This window comes from Juglans microcarpa x Juglans regia, chromosome 1D (genome assembly GCF_004785595.1).
Source record: "Juglans microcarpa x Juglans regia isolate MS1-56 chromosome 1D, Jm3101_v1.0, whole genome shotgun sequence".
In the NCBI taxonomy this organism is placed as follows: Eukaryota; Viridiplantae; Streptophyta; class Magnoliopsida; order Fagales; family Juglandaceae; genus Juglans; species Juglans microcarpa x Juglans regia.
Genome location: NC_054594.1, coordinates 34,440,281 through 34,465,338, shown reverse-complemented (window position 1 = coordinate 34,465,338; position 25,058 = coordinate 34,440,281). Strand labels below are relative to the sequence as shown.

Sequence of the window (25,058 nt, the reverse complement as noted above, 5' to 3'; positions counted from 1 at the left end):
ATCTCTTTTACAGCTACTATCAAAGTCGCTACTCCAAGGAGCCATTGGGTTTAGTTTTTCTCAACAATTTTTGAAGAGTAATCATACATTTTACACATTCTTTTTTATTATTATTATTTTACTATCGAGCTATTATTTTTCTGTTATTTAAATTTGAATTCTGAAATTCTTGAATAATCTAAAATAAAATAAATTTAATCAACTAACCAATCATATAATTTAATTAAAAATAAACTTAATTTTATAAAAATTGACCTAAAGAGCAAAAGAAGGTCAATTTTTATAAAATTAAATTTATTTTTAATTAAATTACATGATTGGTTGGTTGATTAAATTTATTTTCTTCTAAATTATACAAGAAAGTCATATTCTGAAATTTTTAATCCAGATTCAAATAGGAAAAGGAACAAAAAAAATTAGGTAGTAAAGCATTAGTAAAGAAAGTGTAAGTATATCATTACCCATTTTTAAAATCAACAATTTGGCCTCGTTTGATTACACAGATAAGATGAGATAAAAATTAAAATTTTGAATAAAATATTGTTAGAATATAATTTTTGTTTTCATATTTGAAAAAATTAAATTGTTTATTATATTTTGTATGAGAATTTAATAAAGTTGTAATAATTATACGAGATAAGATGAGATCATCTACCAAACCAAACTAAGCATAACCCAACTTTACATGTAATAGAGGGTGATCATGTAAAATTGAAATTTATTTTTTAATTAAGTAGAATGATTATATTAATTGATTATAAAATAAGTAGGAAAAGAATTGTAAATGTTAGAATCTTCGGTTTTTATTTTAAGAAGAATTTTATATATTGCACTATTATTTTACTTTTATTTTACTAGGATAAAAATAAATTTGTTTTATTAATTTTTTTTTCTTTTAAATAAGAGACAATCCAACAATGACGAAAAATATAATTTTTTTTTTTTAGAACGACGAAAAATATAATATTTACAAAAGTGAGAAGTATTAGCATTTACAAACATGGGCCAGAACAACGGATCGGCCCATTGTCGCCAAGATAGGAAAAATCAAGACGGCCGAACAGATCCCAAAATACGCCGATTTCCTTCGGAGTTCAGACCCATCCTCGACTTGTAATTCAAATTTCTCGACTCCCAAACAACATCTTATAAAAAAGAAAAATGCTAGGATCTTTTTTGCCCGATTGGGTTTTTTTAATTTTTTTTTTAGTTTATTTTTTAACTCAATGATTAAGAAAATATTATTTAATAATATTGTGATTTTTTTAAAATATTTAAAAATGTTAAAAAAATAAAACATCTTTAAATTTTTTTTTACATTAATTTTTTAATACTTTTAAATATTTTTTTTAAAAAAAAATTTATAATATTATTAAATAATATTTTCTTAATTATTAAGTTAAAAAATAAACTAAAAAAAAATTAAAAAAACCCAATCAGGCAAAAGTAGCCCACTAGCATCACTCTCAAAAAAAAAAAAAAAAAAAAAAAAAAAAAAAAAAAAAAAAAAAAGAGGCACGCCCGTGGATTCGACGCATCTCCCAAAAAGTACTTTCTCAGAGGCTATAATAATTTCTCTACGTTCACTTTCAGTTTCCCTCCCTCCACACTTATTCGCTCGGTCACTACTGGATTTGTCTTTGTTTCTGTGAACCATTTGAATCAGAGTTAACTCTCAAGTACAATCTCTTAAACCAAAAATAGTCGAAACGGAAGGAAAGGTACTCTTTTCTCCTTTTATTTTATCTTGCGATTTTTCTCTCAATTTTTTTTTTTTTTAAATTTCTAGGGTTCCAGTGTGGGATTGAGAATCCCTGCCACCTTTTTAAATCTGTTGTCTTGTTGGTGATAGTGCTCATTCCAATCAAATCCTTTTGTTGGGTTTGTTTAAGTTTGTCTGGCTGGAATTCGTTTCCTTTGAACCTCATTAAAAGTCGGTCAAGTCTCAGATCTGTCACATTTTGAGGGAGAGATTTTTTTTTTTAAATGTGTGCGGTGGTCGCTAGTTTCTTTCATGTAAAGTACTGTCAATGGCATTTGTTATCTGAGATCTCTGTCCTATTGTGTAAGTTCGTTGAGGAATATTTTGTATGCCGTCTTCGTATGCTTTGTTGGTTTGTCTTTTCCTTGTTATCTTTCCCAATTCATGTTTTGTTTTGCATGCTTAATTTGATTACATGTTTCACTTAACAAACTCCCATTTCTGGGTAACGAGTTACTGGTCATATTCAAAAGGTGTACCTAATTTCTGTGACTAATGCATCTTTATAGCTATGCCTTTTTCATTTTTTAATAAAATCCTCTATTACTTAAGAAAAAATAATGCATCTTTAAAAGGCCATTTAATGTTGTCCGCAAGTTTAGACATGAAAACTTGACTATTTATGGATGGTAAATATATATTTGACTATTTTCTCATAACCACAATAAAATTCGGGCAGCACCCCTTTCATGAAAAAAAGACATAAAAGCGCATATACTCTTATTGGAGCCCAGTATTAAATACTATGAACAAATCTTCTCGAAAATTAATTTTGTATTAAAACCTTTTCTTCTCACTTCTTTTTTGATTGTCAATGATGTTGCCTTGTTAGCTTCTCAATTGTTTTGAGGACACATCGATGATCCAAAGTATCGTTTATATGAAAATTGAAGCTTATGTTATAACGATTGTGGCTTGCAGATTGTGCTTTTGTTTTAGGTCAAAATATTTTTGTTAGGGATTTTTCATCTGCATCTGTGACTGTAAGCATTCTATTGGGTCTAGAATGTTCAGTTTTATTCATGCTAAATTGCCCTTTACTTTCTTAAACAATTTATCTTTTCTTCAGGCTTTGATGGTAAGGATAGGGTCAATGAAACCTGTCCCTGTGAGGGAATGGTTGCATTGTCAGAACCTCATATGAGACCTAATATTTATTGATATATATATATTGATATACACATGAAAATTTATTATCCATATGCTTCTTGTGCAAATATGTAATTGTACTTGCAGTCTGCTGTTGTAGGCTTTGTTTCAATGGACGCCCCAACATTGAATTCCGAACGCAGGCAATTTTCAATTAAACTATGGCCACCTAGCCTAAACACAAGGCAAATGCTTGTGGAGCGGATGACAAACAATCTTACCACAAAATCCATATTCACACAGAAGTATGGTATTCTGAGCAAGGAAGAGGCTGAGGAGAATGCAAAACGAATTGAGGATATGGCTTTTACCACTGCAAACAAAAACTATGATGAGGAGCCAGATGGTGATGGTGGTACAGCAGTTCAGCTTTATGCCAAGGAATGTAGCAAGCTCCTCCTGGAAGTTCTTAAACAAGGCCCTAGAAGCAAGGCAGACAACGAAGTGGTAACACCTGAGAATATTAGTGCACCTCGTGAAACCTTCTTTGATATATCCAAGGGCCAAAGAGCCTTTATTGAGGCAGAGGAGGCTGAGGAGCTTTTGAGGCCACTGAAGGATCCTGGAAATTCTTACACTAAAATATGCTTCAGCAACAGAAGTTTTGGTCTAGGTGCAGCCCGCGTTGCGGAGCCCATTCTGATTTCCCTTAAGGGTCAGCTGAAAGATGTAGACCTGTCTGATTTCATTGCAGGAAGACCAGAGGCAGAAGCTCTTGAAGTCATGAATATATTCTCAGCTGCACTGGAAGGTAGCATCTTGAAGTCTCTGAACCTTTCGGACAATGCTTTAGGTGAGAAGGGTGTTAGGGCATTTGGAGCACTGCTGAAATCACAGACATGCTTGGAGGAACTCTATTTAATGAATGATGGCATCTCTGAGGAAGCTGCTCGAGCGGTTTGTGAGTTAATTCCCTCCACAGAGAAATTAAGAGTCCTTCAGTTTCACAACAACATGACAGGAGATGAAGGGGCTCTTGCTATCTCTGAGGTTGTTAAGCGTTCTCCTTTGTTGGAGGACTTTCGTTGCTCTTCTACAAGAATATGCTCTGATGGGGGAGTTGCCTTATCGGAAGCACTCGAGACTTGTACCCATTTGAAGAAGCTTGATCTGCGGGACAACATGTTTGGTGTTGAAGGTGGATTAGCTCTTAGTAAAGCTCTTTCCAAGCATGCAGATTTATCTGAGGTATACCTGAGCTACCTGAACTTGGAAGACGAGGGTTCAATTGCTATCGCCAATGTTCTCAAGGAAACAGCTCCATCACTTGAAATCCTGGAGATGGCAGGAAATGACATAACAGCTGAAGCTGCCCCTGCAATTGCTGCTTGTATTGCTATAAAGCAGCTTCTTACCAAGTTGAACTTGGCTGAGAATGAACTAAAGGATGAAGGTGCCATACAGATCAGTAAAGCATTAGAAGCTCATGCCCAGTTGAAGGAAGTCGATTTGAGTGCCAACTTGATAAGAAGGTCTGGGGCTCGGGTTTTAGCTCAGATTGTTTTCCAGAAGCCTGAGTTTAAGTTGCTGAACATCAATGGGAATTTCATCTCTGATGAAGGCATTGACGAGATCAAGGATTTATGCAAGAAATATCCCGGCATGCTTGGGCCCTTGGATGACAATGACCCAGAAGGAGAACAAAATGCTGAAGAATCTGGAGAGGATGAAGGTAATGCTGGTGAACTCGAATCAAAACTGGAGAACCTTGAGGTTGGCCAAGAGAATTAGAGATTCACTTGTGTAAGGTGTTTTCTCTTGGAGTCTGTACGAGTATCCTTTTTGAAGATCAAAATAATTCTAGGACACATTTTGGATTGAATGTTCTCTTGAATCTAATAGTATGCATGAGCAGACCATGGCGGTTTTTTGAGCACAAGGATGATAGATGGTATCAGTAGTGTTCCATGTTATCATTTTGGTCATATTAGCTTATTTGGTGCCTTTCCTAGGTTAGTCATCTAATGAATAGCATATCTTGTAACGGATGCAGCTCTTATAGTCGCCTGAGACAGTTCTCAGTTGAGATTAATTATTAATGGTCAAGTTGTTTTTCCTCCTATATGGGCATGTTAATATTTTTTTTTTTTTCTTTGACACATCCAAGTTTCATTGTGTTACAGACATTACGAGTTACTGAAATCTAATGTTTGAATGCATATATAAGAGAACTAAATTACTGGCTCTGCGCCTTACAAAACTCCAAAGACATTGTTTACATCACAATGGCCAGATCCTGCGTGAAGACATGTTTTGATGGGCATAATAGTCAAAACTCCATGTGTTTGCAACATTCTCTCAGATCCTTTTTCCATTTTTTTTTTTAAATTTTTCCCTAACTAACGGCACGTCAACTACACCATCTTTATCCCTTTTTTTTTTCTGCACACTGGCTATCCAATCAGATACTGCTTCTACAAAACCACAGAGAACAAAAGATTATGAGCAAAAAGTGCCTGCCATCAGTTGGGATAACTTCACGTTGTCGCTGAAATGTGACATGCTACAATACACCGGAATGACTGGAAAGTTGTGGAATGACAATAACTGCACCAGTTTAATTATCATCTAAACCTCCCTGCCCCGGTATTCCTGTGACACATCCTTTTCGAGTTGTCTCAAATCAAGTCCATCCACCTCCCCTTCCATTGGAATTCTGCCCTCTAGAATCAGACGATGAGCTCTGGACAGCATAGCTTGATCTCTTTCTCTTATGGGCATTCCATGTAAGCATGTGCCCATTCCAGTTACTTCCTCCAACACCCTGATATTCATGCTGCTTAGTTTTTGACCCTTCAGACTTGTGTGCCTTTGGCTTTGGAGTTGGGGTTTGGGCCAAAGCAGAGGTATCTTCGCTTGTTCTTTCACTTGTCATAGGCATGTTCTCATTCCCTAACTCTAACACCTTTTCCACTGAACCTGTAAAGTTTCTTGTAGATGCATTGCCCTCAGATGCAGGTGGATCGCTTCCCTTTCTTCTAATGGAAAGCCTTGATATGTCTTCTCCATTTTCCACAGCCTTCATCCACTGTAAGTCACTCAGAGTATCAACATACACCACCTCCTTTCTTCTACGCTTTCCAGGGACACTGCCACTGTCAAACCCTAAGGTCTCATCTTCCTTAATTTCGGGGGCAGAATATGCCCATTCGGGTACTTCATGTTCTTCCATAAGACGAGATCTGTATTTCTCCTTCTGTCTTCTCACCTCATCCATTTTCTCAAACAGCCAGAATTCTTCATCAGATCGAGCAGCCAGGCGGTTGATTTCTCTCTCACTTGGCACATCTGTCCCTAGTGAGCTTGTACCTCTACGCATGATCTCCTCTAACTTCAGCTTGCTGTCCTGAGCTGTACACAAAGATTTTCATGTTAACAGCGTGTTCAATAAGAAAAGGATCTAATGAGAGTAGGTGAACATCCATCAATAGTATGCATGCAACAGATCCAACAGTTGCAAGCCTTGATAATACTTAGGCCAACTTTGAATAGTGAAACCATCTCATCTCAACTCATCTCATCTTATATAATCATTACAATTTTCCTAAACTTTCAAACAAAATAAAATAAACAATTCAACATTTTCAAATTTCAAAACAAAAATAATATAATATTTTAACAACATTTTATTCAATTCTCAACTTTCATTTCATTTCAACTCAACTCACTATCCAAACCAGGCCTATTGAACTTAAAAAAAAAAAAAAAGAAAAAGAAACGAAAATAGTTCTACATTGAGTGTTTGTAGCGGTTTGACATGCAGACGGTTATATTTAACACTACATTTCTCTGTTGATTAAAGAGTGAAGCATATATACATGATATTTCAACCTTATTGGTAAAATTTTCACCAGAATAAGGAAATGCTATTCATAGAATGGATGGCAATTTTTGTGGCAGTAATTACCAACCAGTTTCACACTGAATAGTGAATAGTAAAGATTTACTGCCCTAGCTCTAAAGCAGATAACAAAAGAACTTCCCTCCGTCCTTCGTTCTCAAAAACATGAACACTTTAATAGGTGGCCATGATCTACAACGAGAAACTTGCTTCATTTTCTTAAAAATTAAGGGTAGGGTATAAAAAAACAAAGAAATAAGGTATTCCAATTTTTGAAAGTGGACATTTCTTTTTGGATGTTCCAAAATCCTTGGGATGGGGGGAGTAACAATATAATGTGGAATCGCATGAAATTCAATTAAAACAAACCTGTGGAAGTTGTATTGAAAAGTCCTGCCTGGATGACCTTTTCATCAATCCCCATCTTTTGTTTTGCACGCTCTAAGATTGCCTCTTCAACTGATCCAACAGTAATCAAGACAAACACCCTAACTTCCTTTTTCTGTCCTATACGATGGGCCCGATCTTCTGCCTGTTGATCATTTTGAGGGTTCCAGTCAATGTCAAAAAGTATTACCGTATCTGCTGTTTGTAAGTTCAAACCAAGACCTCCAGCACGAGTGCTCAAGAGAAACATGAAGAAAGGAGAGTCTGGAGCATTGAATTGGTCTACTAGAGCCCCTCTATACTCAGTTTTGGTGTTACCATCCAGCCTAAGATACTTGTAATCATGAAGTTGCAAATAAATTTGCACAATGTCAAGGAGACGAGTCATTTGTGAGAAAAGCAGAACTCTGTGCCCTGCTCTGTGGAGTTTTGGCAGTAAACGATCAAGAAGTTCAAATTTCCCTGATGCTCTGACTATCTCCTCCTTTTGCCACATATCATAACCGGGCGCAACAAAAAGGTATGGGTGGTTACAACATTTTCTGAGCTGCATTGTTAGGTTCTGTAGACCCTTTGATTTCCCTGTACCTGCAAATTGTTTTCTCCTTTAGTGAACGGGGGCAACTTATATGCAATTTGACACTTTTATTTCCAGATGAGAGACAAACAGATAAATAATCAACATAAGTACAATTCATTGTAACCAAAGGAAAATAAAACTATTCTGCAGTTCTGTATAAGAAAATCGCAGCAGATAGAAGAATAGTGGGAACAGCCACTGGATTGCAATATTAATCGTGGTTTGCTTCTTGAAACAAGGTTGTAACTTTGTACTTCGGTTTTCCATACATGTTTTTCAGAGCCAAAAGTACGAACAGTGTAGTTAACATTTTGAAAAACCTATACTTGATTCTCATAGTAGCACGATAGTTTTGATTTCTTTTAAAGCCATTACTAGGCATTGATTCTACTAGGGAAGGTCTTGGGATGGGCTATATGGATCTTAAACCTCCAGCATCTTCACTTAAAGTGGTCACTCTCAAAGATCAAAACAATATACTTGAACACTTCAAGACAGATCAATCTTAAGAAGATCATTGGTATGTTTAGTTGGGCATCAATCATTAGGTCACCTATTTGAGTTATGGACACATGGCCAAAACGTGTCCACTCTTTATTTTTTTCTTTTTCTATCTAATTAAATCACTTTATTTATTTTTTCAACCCAATCACTCTTTTGATTTTGAAAAGTAAAAATACATATATATATATATATATATATATATATATATACTACTTTTCTACACATTCATCCCCACACTCCTAATGGAGGATATCTACTAATAATTAGGACTAAAATTGAAATATCTGCTTATGGTAAAACCTTACCCCTAAAAATGGTAAAATATCCTTAGAAATTAATATCTTTTAAGGTTCTTTTATTAGGTTTACCCTAAGTGTTTATTACTTTTTTATTGAAAAACAAAGTTTTATTAAAAATAATAACAAAAAAAAGCCCAAGTACACGGGACATATAGAAGAGCATCACCTATGCATGATAATCTAGTGAAACAAGAAATTCATGAAAGTTTATACTGTTAAAAATCAATTACAAGCAATGAATGGAGTAAAGTATTAAAAAAGAATGTTCTAAGCTCATCCATTAACTGCTCACGATTTTCGAGGCTTCTTTTGTTCATTCGTTAAAATCATCCATTCCCCCTCCAAATTATATTTTTGGTTCTGCCCCTGTCGACAGCCCAAGACCACCCAAAAAAGGAACCCTAATTCGACTACTAATAGTGGAAGACAAATAAATAAATACTTTAAAAATGCATAACAAATCAAGTATTTCACACATCATTAGCATTTTCAGAAAATAGGGGATCGTTGTTTAGATGAGTCTGTTTTTGTTGGGGGGAGGGGGTTGGCATTTAAGAGTAGGATGGAGAATCAGATGCATAAATTGCAGGTTGCGAAGCAACTGACCATTGTCTAGCCCAACTCTGCCCACATCTGTAATCTGCTGATAGTATACTTTCTGCCAAGCCGAAGTATCGCATTTCAAAATGACCTGGGATTTCCCAGGAAGGTATTTTTCTACCTCATCCTTTTTCCTCCTCAATATGAATGGCCTTATAACCTAAGCATTAGGAATTATATCAATAAACAAGTCAAGAATCATAAAATACACAAATTAGGAGACAGCCCTCACTTGATGCAGACGACGAATGATCAGTAGCTCTTCCTCATCTGTAAGAGAAACATCACCCTTATCTGCAAAGGGTGCATTAAACCACACCTCGAAGTTCTGCACTGAATTGAAAATGTGTGGCAGAAGAAAATTAAGCAGGGCCCATAATTCCTGCAAACTATTCTGTATTGGGGTACCAGTTAACAGAAGCCTCCGTCGAATCTGATAACTGCATCCACGTGTCAGGTAAAGATTCAACAAAAGTGTTTTTCATTTTTTGACTTCTAGATAAAAATAAATAAATAAATAAGAATTAATAAAATCTATCCAAGTTAAAATTGTTACTAAAATTAATAAAAACCGAATTTGGCACCAAAAGAATTGTCATAACAAGTGCTACTAAAATGCAAAGTTTTATTATGCTCAATTAGGGTAAAACACATTTAGATCCATGTAAAATGCTGTCTAATCTGTGAAGTTCATGATATGATTTCAGGTGGGTTCCACTTCAGTAAACCATAAAATTTCATCGAGTTTAACAATTTTTTGAGTTCATATAGATCTAGAGTTTCCAAGAAATAAATTTCAGAAGAAAGAGCAGATAATGGACACGACCCTAGTAGAATAGAAGTATACAAGAGACGCCCAAAAGTAAAAGTTAACATACTAGATTGCAAAGATTTAAAAGCTTCAGCAAGTTTGAAAAAGAGAGCGAACAAATAGCTGCTACATGACCATTAGGAACGAAAGCAGGCACTCCTTTCCATCCAAATAAACCAAATAATACACAACGGAACTTCCATCAAATTCGGACTCTAGTTTGTTCGCCGAAATGTCCTTGCTCCAATATGGCAAGAGTTCAACCACCACCTTGACATGGTCAACCTTGCCAACTCTAGACAAACAGAATAGAAGAGTTCACACACGCTTGCAATACCTCAATGAAGAAACAAATGATTCACTAACTCCCCATTTGTTTTACATGTGAAACACCATTCCGTAATGACTTTTCATGCTTTCTCTAACTTCTAATTGTAATTCTTCCCTAAAGTAGCTGTCCAAGTGAAAAACACCAGCTCTGACTTTCCAGTACTTTTCAAAGGAAAACTGCCATCTCCGACAACCTAAAAGCCTCATAATGGATTCTTACATCTAGCAGCAAGAGTTCAAACTTCTGACCTCACCCTCTCGACAAACCCTATAGAATATAGATCTTCGAGAAAGCAAAGCAAGGGTTCTAGTTCCCAATCTTGCACTGCTCAAAAGTCTGTTTCCAGTGAAACCACCATCAAATCAATGCATATATTCTGCAACTGTTGCATTTATACGCCTTGCAATGTGAAATAGTTCAGGCATGGTTTTAACAACGATCTCAAAACAAGGATCATACCAAAATCCCATTTATTTCAGAATCCTATATCAAACCAAATAAATCTCTTGGAACTCTTCAATATTCTTATATAGACTAACACCTTATATCATATAATTCTTCAGAACACCATCTCCCCAAGAATATCCGCCACCCCTCCACATTATGCCACGACCATTTACCAACCAAAGCTTGATTTAAGACCAATAGCCTTTAACTTCCAAGCTCATATTTTAAATAGGAGAACAAATGGTCTGGCATACTGACTAATTGGAATTTGAACTCATCTCCAACAGGACCAATACTACCCCACAAGAAACTATAGTCTCTCCAGTTGACAATAACAACACACAAAGGGAAGTAAGACATAGTAAGTTGGGAGACTAGATAATGTGTTCTTAACTAGCGTAAGCCTTCATCCTTTTGACAAATAAAGTCTTTTCCAGCTTGCCAACCTTCTTTCCATCCTCTCTACTACTTCCTCCCAAATGACCCTTAATTTAAAAGGGGGACCTACAGGTAACCAGAATATCTCGAACACGTCTACTATATTCTAGTTTTGAATAATCTCAAACTCAAGGGCTTTATTATAAATCCATGAACCTTTTCATTTTACATATCAAAAGACGATTGAAAACCAGAATGAACAGATGTGAACCCAAGAGCAGCAAAGAGTCGTAACAAAAAAATTTTTTTTGATCGGTAAACTAATTCTTATTGATCAAACGAGAGACATAGAGTGTCCAAGTATACGGGACATATACATGGGCACGGTCGGAATGTCTAGCTTAGAGATACAAGGAAATCATGAAAAGACCTACCATGAAAATCAATTACAATCGACCAATGGAGTAAAGTACTAAAAAACAACATTCTAAGCTCTTCCATTGATCTCTCTTGATCTTCAAAGCATCTTGCGTTCCGCTCCCTCCAAATGCACCACCATAGACAAATAGGTAACATCTTCCATATGGATGCAATTTGAGAGTTGCCCCTAATACCTCTCCAAGAGGCTAAAAAATCACAAACCCTTTCCGGCATCACCCATGCTAACCCCACCCGTGCTAAAACATCTGTCCATAAGGCCATGGCAACCTCACAATGTAGTAATAAATGGTCGACGGACTCACCGCTCTTCTTACACATGTAACACCAATTTATAGCTATGATGCCACGTTTCCTTAGGTTATCTATAGTAAGAATCTTCCCCAAAGATGCTGTCCATACAAAAAAAGCTGCCTTTAGAGGTGCCTTTGTCTTCCAAATGCTTTTCCAAGGGAATGGGGCTGAGTTGTGCGAAATTAAGGAATGATAGAAAGAGCGAACCGTGAACACTCCCTTCTTAGATGGACGCCAACATATCTTGTCTTCACCTTCCCCCGACACTCTAGTGGAGTACACAAAATCAAAGAAGGCCGAAAAATCTTCCATCTCCCAATCTTGTTCATCTCTATGAAAAGTGAGATTCCATTGGGAAGAGCCATTGGAATAGATAATCAGATCTGCGATAGCAGCTTCTTTCCTTCTTGCTAAGCTATAAACTTGTGGATATACATCCTTGAGTGCCCAACCACCACACCATAAGTCATGCCAAAACTTTACCTTGACTCCGTTGTCAACTTTGAAGCAAGTATGTGCTGCATATGAGTCCCACCCTCTTCTAATATGTTTCCAAAGCCCAACTCCATGAGGTCCACTCGCCGTATTAGAACACCACCCTCCCCAAGATTCTCCGTGCTTCAAAGCAATGATTGTTCGCCACAAGGCCTCCCGTTCTTGGTGATATCTCCATAACATTTGCCAAGCAAGGCTTGATTGAAAGTTCTCAACTTCCGTATTCCCAAACCTCCTTCTTTGATGGGGGAACAAATTGTGTCCCATTTCACCAAGTGAAACTTAAACTCATCTTTGATCCCCCCCAAAGGAAATCACGTTGAATTTTCTCCATGCAATTAGCCACCTTGGCAGGGAGCAGAAATAAGGGGAGGAAATATGTTGGTAAGTTAGACAGAGTGCTTTTTATGAGAGTCACCCGGCCTCCTTTTGATAAGTACATCCTCTTCCAACCAGCCAGTTTCCTCTCCATTTTTTCTATTACATCGTCCCAAATGGAGTTCAATTTGAATGCCGCACCTAAAGGAAGGCAAAGATATTTCATGGGCAGCTGAGTTATCTTACTCTCCAAAATGGATGCCAGACTCTCCACATTGGATACATGTCCCACCGGCACTACCTCTGATTTAGCCAAGGCTCGAATTTGCTCATGTATGGCCTCGCAAAAAAATAGTGTATTGTCAGCAAACAAAAGGTGAGTGATGTTAAGCAAACTTGAACTTGCCCCTCCCACTGAGAATCCTGATATGAACCCTCCCTCTACCGCCCCTGAAATCATCTTGCTGAAAGCTTCCATCACAAAAACAAAGAGAAGAGGAGAAAGAGGGTCTCCTTACCGCAACCTCGGGAGCTCTTAAAAAACACCTTTGGATGTACCATTCACCAATACAGAGAAACAGGCCGTGGAAATACAATGGAAGATCCAAGAACACCATTTTGATCCAAAACCGCATCTCTCCAGCATATAAATTAAGAAGCTCCAATTGACGTGATCGTCAGCTTTCTCCATGTCTAGCTTACAAAGGAGTCCCGGCTCTCCCGATTAATACGACTCTCCAGACATTCGTTGGCTATAAGTACCGAGTCAAGGATTTGCCTACCTTGAACGAAAGCATTTTGAGGCTTTGAAATCAAGCCTTCCATCACCGTACTCAGTCTGTTCGCCAATACTTTAGATAAAATTTTGTATAACCCACCCACCAAACTAATGGGACGAAAATCTTTCACTTCTACAACACCCGGCTTTTTGGGAATGAGTGCTAAGAATGTAGTATTAAGGCTTCTCTCAAACCGCCCGCTTCCATGAAATTCATGAAAAACCTCCATGATATCATCTTTAAGTACATCCCAACATGTCTGAAAAAAAGCCATAGAGAAGCCATCGGGCCCTGGGGCTTTATCACCCGCCATACCCTTGATCACCGACCTGATCTCTACCTCATCAAACGGCCTCTCGAGTCGTTCCCCAACCTGCGGGTCAAGAACATCAAACACCAACCCGTCAAGTCTCGGTCTCCACTCAAATTGTTCTGAAAACAACTTATCATAGAAATTAACAATGTGGTATGAAATCATAGTGTGGTTGGATGAGACCGCCCCATCTATCAACAGAGTATCTATCGCGTTGTACCGCCTATGTGAGTTGGCCACTTGATGAAAAAACTTGGTGCATCTATCCCCTTCCTTCAGCCATAAAGCTCGTGATTTCTAACGCCACGATATTTCTTCTAAAAGAGACAACCGTTCAATGTCCGCAATCACTTGGGATTTACGAGCCCGCTCGGTTTCAGTACAAACCCTCTCCTCTTCCACATCCTCCAAATTCTTAAGCTCTTCCATTAAAACAGATTTCTGACTGTCCACATTACCAAACTCTTGTATATTCCACTCCTTCAAGTCCTTTTTCAAAGACTTTAATTTGCAAGCCATCTTATAGCTAGCAGTACCATGAAAATGGTAAGAAGACCACCATTGTCTTATTCTGTCCAGAAAACCCTCTGACTTCAACCACATATTCTCAAATTTAAAATACCTTGGGCCTCTTCTAATGCCCCCACAATTCAAAACAATGGGGAAATTATCTGAATACAACCTGGGAAGTCTCTTCTGAATGAGATCCGGATAGTGTGCCTCCCATTCCGTAGAGATTAAAAATCTATCTATCCTCGACCAAGATAGAAGTTCTTGGTTGCTAGACCAAGTGAAGGAACCCCTTGCAAGAGGAATATCCTGTAAATTCTGTTCGGAAATGAAGTTAGAAAAATCTACCATGGGTGAGTTGAAGCCCGAGCCACCTGATCTCTCGCTCGGGAACCGGGTGACGTTAAAATCACCTCCAATACACCAAGGCAAGTCCCATATACTGATAATACCGGCCAAATCATCCCATAGTAGTCTCCGAGACCAGTCAAGATTAGGCCCATAGACGCCTGCAAAAGCCCACTGATAGCCATCCATGATGTTCTTAAACGAACATGCCACCACATAATCCCCCATGAAATCTTCCATTTTTTCCACCACTCTTTTATCCCACATAACTAATATGCCCCCGGAAGCTCCATTGGATGGTAAATAAAGCCATCCCACATGCAAACCGCCCCACAAACTCCTAATGGTACGAAGAGAAATAAGTGCCAGTTTAGTTTCTTGTAAGCAAACAATGTCTACTTTCCAACTTCGGAGAAGGGATCTAATAAGTAGTCGTTTATTCACGTCATTGATCCCTCTCACATTCCAAGACAAGATTTTAGGCTTCATTAACAAGAGAGACGTCCCTCCCCTTTGCTCTAGCTCGCCCCGAGGTTCCCTCCTTATTATCATAGTTTATGGAGCATTGCAATCGTTTCAACTCTCTCTCCTTTTTAGTAGCTGACTTCAATATCGTGGAACGACCAGCTTCCATGGCTACTAGGAGAGCCATGAATTGGTCTTCATAACCTTCGCATGAAATTCTCACCCACCCATGAAGCTCCTCTACTTTTTTTAATACACAATCTGATGCTCGAGAGGCGATTTGAGGTGGGAGCATCTATAAAGGTGACGGGCTACCCATCTCCTCCTCTTCACTGTCCACATGATCCCCAAAAAGAGTCAACTGACTGTTGCCCATCTCCTGTCCAGCAACAGAATCCGCTCCCGCCAAGACAAAAACCACTTCTTCCCCTCCCGGGACTATCTGAGTCTGGTTTGAAGGCAAAGGCTCGCCAACAGTAGCCAGAGCAACCTCACCTATAAGCCCCTAAACTTCTACGCCCTTCTCACTGCTCGACGGCGACTCCTCTGGCGACGGCGTAGTGGTCTGTGCGCCGCTACCCTTCATCGTGGTCATCTGTGCAACGATCGGGGCTATCTGTGTCTGGATCGAAGGCAAAGGCTCGCCAACAGTAACCAGACCACCCTCGCTTATAGGCCCCGAAACTTCCATACCCTTATCGCTGCTCGCCGGCGACTCCACTGACGTCGGCGTGGTGGTCTGTGCGCTGCTACCCTTCGTGTTAGTCTGTGCAACAATCAGGCCATCGTGGACACTAAGGATGTCGCAAATCCCTTCTACAAACTCTAGGGTTGATCCCTCCGGTGACGCGACGCGACGAGACGACCGTTGTGACCTCTGCAACCTTCGGCGGGGTCGATTGAGGCTTTTCCGGCAACGGTGGCTCAGGCCCACACGTCGACGGGCCTCCATCGGCCTGCAATTTCTTCCTCCAGATAGGGCCTCCCTGACGTACCTTGGGCTGACTCAGCTTGGGCTGACTCTCAGAAACTTGGATCTGGCCCTTCCCATTCTCTTTCCCGGACCCTTGGCCCTTCACGTAAAGCCCACCACTCACGTCCCCAAGGCCCAAATGGCAGCCCCAGCCCTCACCCTCACCCTCCATTACACACCCCTCAACGCACCGTATTAGCTCCCCAACTCTATTAGTTAGCTCCCCCAACGAGATCTGCACTTCACGTAACTCCCTCAAAATATTTCCTTCTTTCGGTCCAACCATCCTTCTACCATCACCTCCTCCACTCTGAGAAGCTGCCGAAAAGGAAGGTAATCCCTTTTGCACGTCACCCATCACAGTGTGCTGCATGGCTCGAGGCACCTCCAAAGCCTCCTTGCACGACTTGGATGGCAAAGTTACCACCATCGCCTGCAATGGGTTTCTCCCCTGAACACTTGCTCTGCCAATGTCCTTCAGCACCACCACCATCCTCCTCCACCCCATTCCAGCCTTATCTTCAGGTATGAGTATGTAGCTCCGGCGCCCTCCCCCACCATACACAGCCAACGCCATATATGAACCACGAGAGTTAGAGCATCGCTGAGCAGTGAGACCTCTGTCACCTTACTGTCGCGCTGAATAATAACCTTTATTCCCAGACTTCAAACAAGCCTCCAGTGAGTTAGCCACCCAACTGATTGTCTCTAAACCCAACCATATACAGCTCACTCCTTTCCATCCTTTCTCTGTAATGCACACCCTACTACCAAGTCTGCTCACCTCAAAAACCTTGGATTCTATAGCTAAACAACTAATCGAGTCCAAAGCCATACTTATGATAACAGATAACCCCCGTTAACAGCCATCAACCACCATTGACAACAAGAAAAAGTCTTAAGTGTACGGAGAGAAGATGAAAAATACAAGAATAAGGACATCTATTCTTAAGCGTCATAACAAAAAATGCCAGCCTTTTTTATGGGTTAGGAGTTTCACATGCATTTCTCATGACAATCCAGGTTCATAGCACAACTTGAGTACTTAAAACTCTTTTTCTTTTTTAGTTTAGATCATATAAATTTTTTCAGCATCAGAGAAATCATCATTCCCAATAACATACACATTTATTCAATACAATCTGCAGAGAAATTTAGAGAAACTTAATAACCTGCAATTACAACTCATTTCAATCGATAATAAACATCATTGCATAAACATGAAAGAAGGTAAGCAAAATATGTTATATTCAAGGTAGGCAAAAGGATATGACAATCACCTAAAAAGGCATTGAGAAGCAACTTCTTTTTTTTTTTTTTGATAAGTATTGAGAAGCAACTTCTACTATGGCAAAACATTGTAAAGCATTAAAAGTTTATTTTAAAGCTTCTAAATACAAAACTGTTAAGTCATAATTATGCACACAAAATTCATTCCCCAACTAACTACACAAATATGGCTGATGTGTGCTCAAAATTCTAGACCAAAATCATATATTTTATGCGGTCTATGAGTAAAGAGCCTATCTCTTTTCTTTATGTTTCTTCATATGTAGAAGTCATAGTCTAAATGTCACTTGTCAGCCTTAAACTCAGGAAGCATTGACAGGACTGCCTCTAGTACCTCTACCTCAAAGCAGATAATAAGAAGGAAGTTAGGGGAGTATACAGCCATACCACAGGGCATGGCATAATTTAACTTAGAAATCAGTGAAACGTAATAGAATTAACATAGGATTTCCATCGCCGGTCTTTGGCAAAATGACATCTCCTCTCCCCAAAAGCAATGGATGGAGGCTGAGGTCACTAGTTCAACCCAAAACGAATGCATCAATTATATTTACTTATAAGGGAAAGTAAAATATTTTTTCCTGTGCAAGGGAAAGTAAAATAGAATTCACATAAACTATACAAATTAAACTTCGTAAGAAGCAAGGTCAATCATACCCTGAGACAAGAGTACGTGCAAGAACACTCTCATGATTCTTTAACCGATGCCCTTCATCAACAATCATGTAGTACCAGTGCATTTTCTTCAAAAAGGCCTTATCTCTCATGATAAGATCGTAGTGTGTGATCAGCACATTAAATTTCCCCTCCCCTAATAACTCTTCCCTCATTGCTTTTCTCTCATCTAGACGTCCATCATAAAGGAAAGCTGCAATACTGTATCACAAAGAAGATCTAAGCATGATTTCATTGTAAATCTTACACAAGGAACACATATACATATGTTGGTTTCAAATAATGCTTCTTGCATACCCAGGAGCCCACATTGAGAATTCATAGATCCAATTTGGTAATACAGCCTTTGGAGCCACTATCAAGTGAGGCCCAGTCACACCCTTGTACTCCATGAGATATGCTATCAACGAAATGGTTTGTATTGTCTTCCCCAAACCCATCTCATCTGCTAAAATTCCATTTAAGTTGTTATTAAACAAGGAGAGCATCCACTGAAGCCCCTCCAACTGGTATGGTCTTAATTCTCCGCCTTGAAGCATGGATGGCTGCTCAGTTACCTGTAGAACTAAATTCAGTTAGGTCTCGTTTAGACACTTAGAATATCTCAAAATATATGTGAATAGTAGTTAAATGGTTTGTGAGTAGTAGTGAAATGGTTTGGGTTAAGATGTTTTATTGGGTTTTGGGAAAGGAGAGCAAAAATGTTGAATAAAAATATTATAAAGTTAAAAAATTGTTAGAATATTATTTTTTAATATTATTTTTTGTTTTGAAATTTGAAAAAGTTGAATTTTTTTTTGTGTTTTGTTTGGGAGTTTGGGAAAGTTATAATGATTAGATGAAAAAGTTAAGATTTGAAATTGAAAAGTGTTTTGCGTTTGAGTGGTTTTTGGGAAGGAAATATCTGAGAATATCTAGCTGACAACACTTGTGTTCCCAAACTAGCTCTTAGATTCTTGAATCCCATTATATATAATGGAATTTGAAGTCATGATCTCTGCAACATAAAGCATTCTCAAATCAGTTGATGTAGCAATCTTAAGACAGTTGGATGCTTGCACTATAAACACAAACACAAAAAATGGGTAAAGAGCAAGAAAAAGAGATTCAGGACATATATGTCATGTGGTCTGCCCTTACAACAGCTCCAAGAAGAGATTGGTTGACCATCTATGCAGGAATCTATTAATAAATTATGCTCACTGATCAAATCTACAGAGATTCTAGAACATAATAAAATCTTCTAAACGTATAAATTGATCGTACTAGTTTGCTAACATCAGATGTAAGGATTGACAATAGATGTGCCAGTACACATGCCTGGTAGGATCCCAGTAGCTACCAGAGAAGACCAAGATAAACCTCAAAAGTTGCACTAGAACTACTATACCGTACTCTTCTTATAATTTACATGAAGGCCTCGTTCAACATTCACACGGCAACCACTAATTACTTTCAAATCTCATTCCCCACGAATGTCCTCCAGTCTGAATATTTTATGCACTAGTCCAATGATTAAAGTGGAATACAGATCACAAAGAGAAAGAAGGGGGGATGGGATCAAACATTATTGGGAAAAAAAACAGCTAGCACTGAGTAATAAGATGCAGATTATAAGGTTTTATCCTTACCTTTTCCTGAATTGAATGGATGGCTGAGTTATACTGACGCTGACCTTCAAGTAAATCATTAGTTTCAACATTCAGATTGGAATCAATGATGTCGATCTCTTCCTCAGGTTCCTGAGGAGTTCCATTCTTTGCAGCATCCAACTCAGGTGAATCAACTTCCGAGTCTTTCAAGTCGTCAATCCCATCTGAATCTTTAGCGTCTTTCTGACGTTGAACAGCAGCTCCCAAATTTGCAAGTAGTTTATTTGTTTCTTCCAGAAGCATTGTCAATCGTTCATTCTTGCTCTCTTTTACCATTCTCATGTATGCTTCTTGATCATCAGCCTTTAAAGCTTGGAACCTCAACTTCTCTAACCGTGTAGCACGTTGCCTTTGCCTTCCATGCCATGACTGTTCAAATGCTTATCAGTGGTCCTTCTACCAGAAGCTATAATAGTCAAGTTCTACACTTTTTGATAAGTAGCTACGTTATGCACTTTAATTTTCCTTATAACCTTGTCTTCTAGTATAATTGATTTCTCAACTAACAATAAATTTCCTCTCTCTCTCTCTCTCTCTCTCTCTCCAAGCATGACAATTACTGTCTTCTAAAGAGAATCTCAGATGATTACAGTAACCTGTTTCTTCCAAACAATCCTCAAATGGGGAAGATGCAAAGGAAACCGATTAGGAGTTTAATGTAGAATTATATATACAAAGACATTTCCAAAGAAGGTAAAGAACCTTAGAGAGAGGGGGAGAGAGAGAGAGAGAGAGAGAGAGAATCCCCTCATTAGCTTGATATATAAATTTTCCTGTAAATTCTGTGAAACTCTTGCATGATATAAGTCCCATGATTGGTCTAGATAACTTAGTTTGTATTCATAACCTTTTCTTCAAGTATAACCACATAGAACAATTGTTTGAATATATTTCTCCCTGAGGTATCTGCAAACATGTTTTGCTGTGATGCCATTCTAGATCAAGGACAAAAAACCCCTGGCAACAAAACAGATTTTAAGGCTACATGGAAGATATCTAGGCTCATAAACCGATGATGAAGTTTGAAGTTACTAGAGTAGTTCCTGAAAGTTATGGGAATATGGGAAGCAATGCTTTCTATGATCATCATAAGCCTGCTTCTTCTTCACTTTTTTTTTTTTTTTACCTTTCCATTTTTCCCCAAACCTTTCCCACAATTTTCTATTAATAGATCTAACCAGTTACGTGAATTTTCATCCAAACATATCAGCCAAAGTCCCCTACAGTTTCCAGATGATTCCTACTTCATCAATCAAGCTATTCCGTTAGCTGTCCCTGACAGTTTTCCATATAATTTTCAGGCTGCATTGCTGACTTGCATTTCCCTGTTTTCTGTTCCATCTCCCATTTTAAATACGCTTGAAATGTAAAAACGGACAGACAAAGAAAAGGATAGCATACCTGTATGCCATCATTCCTTTGTTTTCGGCGTTTCATAGATGCTTGAATTTGCAATTGGAATTCACGAACTGCATTGAGCACTTCTGCAAAAAATTTTCTTTTTCTAGTTTCCATAAGATTCTTTTCCTCCTCTTCTAACCTTGACAATCTCTGCACAAAAGGTTCAACTGTGTCAGCAGCATCTTGAAGCAAGTATTTCTTTTTTTCCACTTTGATGATCCAGATTTGGGATCGTCTGATCTATGTATTTTGTCTATAAACTGATACAAAAATTCAAACACGGGAAGATCTTTCTCAAACCAGATGTTGACCACATCTAATAATCGTAACCTTTTATCACTGTCATAAAATATTCATATACTTTTCTGCTACTTGTCTTAATTTCAGACAGTAGATGGAAAATTTATCAGATAAACTCAAAAAGTATTTAGGTAACTTATAGGTGGGGTCCCTCAAATGGCGAGTGGAAGCACATCCCCTGATGTGAAGCAACACTTTTTAAAGATTAGTATAATGCCTAGAAACCCCACATTCTCAATTTCTTCGTTCTGAGGGGTAAAAAGTTAAAAAAGTATGTATAAACTAATAATGACCTCGGCATCCCGTTTCTTCCTGAACTGATCATCGGCATCCATGGCAAAAGCATCCCCCACACCATAAAGTGGACGACGCAGACGCATCATCCCCCAGTCAAATAACTGCTTGTCAGGTTCTGCGCATTTCACACGGAGCCAGTACTCTGAACTCACATTAGACCGAACCTTCCTTTGCAACTCTGCCAACTGCTCAGAAGAAAAATAAAAAGGGTCACTAACAAGGATGGAACCCATGTCATCCCTTGGTATCAGAAGTAAAACAGAAAAACACATCTATGTACAATCACGTGGATAACTATTTTACCTGCATATATTATGAACTGCCAACAAGCAACATAGAAACTTAAATATGTAAAATCATTGACTCATTATAAAGGCCACATTCGGTTATACTTCACAAGCAATCATTCACAAATTTCATCAAAAAACTTTCTGAAATCAGTGCATAAGTCTGCCTTGTTTCTGGAAGAGACGCAAAAAGAATTGACTTTTTCGCCATAATTGACTTTTCTGCCATAACAAAACAGCGTGCTTGAAAAATAATCATTTAAGGAAGCACAACCAAATGCTTCCTTACCTTCATTTTACAACTACAGGGATCTAAATAATTTAAGCAATTGTCATAGATTAGTGTATCTAGTTTACCTTTAGACCATAGAGCTCAAGCAAGCACTTTGTCTGCAAGTCCTCACCTCTATTTGAAGGCAATGCTGATTTCAAAAAACTAACATATAAGTGATCTATTCTAAAAGATTGAATAGATATAACTTATAATCCACAAAATGTATTTTAAAAAATACAAAGCAGAACAACTTTTTGGGAGGGGATCTCATAGCAGATAGTCTATGAATGCTTTATATCTTTATATATATAAGTAGTTTAATCTATCAATACTTAGAGAAAACTTCTGGAAATTTTTTTAAAAAGTAAATTGTATGTTGGTGGATCACAAAATGGAAATTAAAGCTGGGAAAAATATGTGAAAAAAGATGTAGCAGCAGGACCCAAATTTTAAACCAACCACCCCACCATCTTTACTAAATCCTTAAAATTTTAAAGCAACCAAATGTATATGATGCTATTTGGTAATAAAAAATAAATCTATCAATTATACTATTTTAAAAATAGGAAGTACTATCTGAGGTTAGAGTACACAAAGAAGACCGACTAAAGCTATAAGTCATGTTAGGGGTTACATGCCCAAAAACTATGATACACAAGGTGATGGTTCTTTACTAACCTTCAAGCTCAGTCAATCTATGCCGAATGCGACTCTTATAACGATCCTCCCTTGATACTGTCAATCCAAAACCTGATAAGCAATTGGGACGTTGCTCCAACAGTGAATCCTCAAAGTCAGCCAACAGATCTCCTTTGTAACTACCATGATCTTCCTGCATAATTATATCAAATGATATCAAACTGATATTTTCATAAAAAAAAGTTTTTTTGTGTGTAAAAAAAAGACTCGAGTGCCCAATAAGAAGATAATAATATTTGATTCGAAAATGAAAAAGTATCTCAAAAAAGATAGAAAAAAAAGTATACAGCTTTCTCTAAAAATTTTAGGGTTTGGCAGTGGAGAAAACAAGGAATAACATCAAACTACGAAATTTGATATTTCCACGAACCTCCGCCCCCCCGGCGGAAATAAAAACACTCAAAGCAAACCAACAAGGACACAAAGCCGCCCAAACACAACAAGGGCAAACAACGAAACAACTTTTGAACCCTAAAGAAACCCAATTTCAGCAATCCCCTTCAGTACATAAATTCGATTACACAATTAACCATAAATACACACGCAACAGAAGAGGAAAAATCACAAACCAAAACAAAACGCCGACGGCACACACAAACCCCAAACCTAAACCTAAATTTCCCACCGACCAATACACAACCGTAACCCCCACCCCCACCCCCCACCCCCCCCCCCCCCCAAAAAAAAAAAAAAACAACAAAATCCATTCAAAAAAGCAAAAAAGGGGGAAGGAATCCAAAAGAACCCAGACTAAAACCTTGGGAGGAACAGCATCGAGGTCGGATCCAGCGCCGGGGGCATCCAGTAGGGAGGCATTAAGAGAGGTGTCTTCGGGGGCGAAGCAGATGGAGGAAACGGCGTCGTAGAGGTCGGGAGGGAGGGGGAGGTTGCGGGACACGAGGTTGAGGGCGCAGATCAGGGACTTGGTGCTGTGAATCTCGTGCTGCTGCTGCTGGCTCTGGCTCTGGCTCTCCAGCTGGGCCATGGCACGCCGTGGCGGGAGTCTCCCCAACGGTCCCTCTTCTAACGGATATTTGAAAAATTTTAATCTCTGTGTGCCCTTCTGCGAAAAATTAAAAAAAAAAAACAGAAAAAGAATAACCTCCGTCTCTTCGGCGCTCGATTTAGAGAACAATAGAGGGAGGACTCCCTGATATCGTTTTTGTTTTAACCAAACGCGGCTTTACTCTTGTGCCTCATGACGATATTAGCCTTGGGTCAGGGTCCAGTTCCAACAAGATCCAACCCAAGCCCATCACTGCGATTTTTGCAGAATCCAGAGTTACATTTCAATTGTAAATACATACATATAACTTTATATAGTTACGTATTACTAAACAGAAAAGGCAGTTGGTTCAAGACCCAAGTGATGCTCACGTACATTCATTCAAATGAAATTTAGATATCCTCATCAGTTGGATCACCCAATGTCGTCTTAGATTGAAAGAAATCAAAAACATCTGCCTTGACAGGTAAATTATTAAGAAACTCCCATAAAATTAAGAAAAAATCAACACAATCTCCTAAAATTAAAACCCATTATAAAAACTCCCATTTGCTAGGGGAAAGAGCACATTATAGAAGCTAGTTAATTATTTACGTTACATATCCTTTTTTTGGGCTCTGTACTCGATACAGGCCCAACATGTCTCTTGGATAGCAGGATTCCTGGTCTTCATTGCGTAACTATTTGATTTTTTTTTTTTTTTTTAAATAGCAACACTAATATTGTTGGGGAATTTTCCTAGAGAACAATAAAGTTTAAAAAAAAAAAAAAAGGTGCTGAATTTTGGTTCAATTGTTCACTTTTTCTGTGCACATTACGTTAATTGGGAACTAATAACTATACATTATATTATATCCGAGGCGTAGGCGCTAGAGGCTAGAGGGTACGTATATAGAAGCTTGAAGCATTTCGCGGATCAACTTATAATTAATTATTTCCTATTTCCTGTAGAAACTATATATATATATATATATATATATATGCAGGTTAAATACTATATATAAGCTTGTTACTTCCCGGCCACTATCTCGAATTGTGACTTGGGACTAGCTTGTTGATGTCATATTTTACAATCCAAACAACTCTGTTGTTTAGGGTTGGTCTGTTCCTGCACACAGAGGAAATAAATGCTCGGAGTGGTAGGGGATACTTCTG

General features: G+C 38.3%; 2 protein-coding genes across 5 annotated transcripts; one reads left to right on the top strand and one right to left on the bottom strand.

Moving 5' to 3' along the window:
- Positions 1-1,526: 1,526 nt before the first annotated feature.
- Positions 1,527-4,973, top strand: LOC121243230 (RAN GTPase-activating protein 2). 3 transcript variants are annotated; one of them, XM_041141324.1, is made up of 2 exons: positions 1,527-1,721; positions 3,012-4,973. In XM_041141324.1, the coding sequence occupies exon 2, from the start codon at positions 3,023-3,025 to the stop codon at positions 4,640-4,642; it is 1,620 nt and encodes a 539-aa protein (XP_040997258.1). In that variant the 5' UTR covers positions 1,527-1,721; positions 3,012-3,022; the 3' UTR covers positions 4,643-4,973. The 3 variants fall into 3 exon arrangements, with proteins under 3 accessions (XP_040997258.1, XP_040997267.1, XP_040997274.1); XM_041141333.1 differs by having other exon boundaries at positions 2,999-4,973; XM_041141340.1 differs by lacking the exon at positions 1,527-1,721 and adding an exon at positions 1,771-2,069.
- A 379-nt stretch (positions 4,974-5,352) lies between these two features.
- Positions 5,353-24,043, bottom strand: LOC121243218 (probable ATP-dependent DNA helicase CHR12). Of its 2 annotated transcripts, none has more exons than XM_041141305.1 (12): positions 23,649-24,043; positions 22,877-23,030; positions 22,282-22,346; positions 21,634-21,822; positions 21,041-21,190; positions 19,619-20,008; positions 18,285-18,544; positions 17,970-18,188; positions 9,355-9,562; positions 9,129-9,282; positions 7,122-7,727; positions 5,353-6,262 (listed from the first exon to the last, which is right to left on the bottom strand). In XM_041141305.1, the coding sequence occupies exons 1-12, from the start codon at positions 23,880-23,882 to the stop codon at positions 5,535-5,537; spliced, it is 3,357 nt and encodes a 1,118-aa protein (XP_040997239.1). In that variant the 5' UTR covers positions 23,883-24,043; the 3' UTR covers positions 5,353-5,534. The 2 variants fall into 2 exon arrangements, with proteins under 2 accessions (XP_040997239.1, XP_040997248.1); XM_041141314.1 differs by having other exon boundaries at positions 23,655-24,043.
- Positions 24,044-25,058: the final 1,015 nt, after the last annotated feature.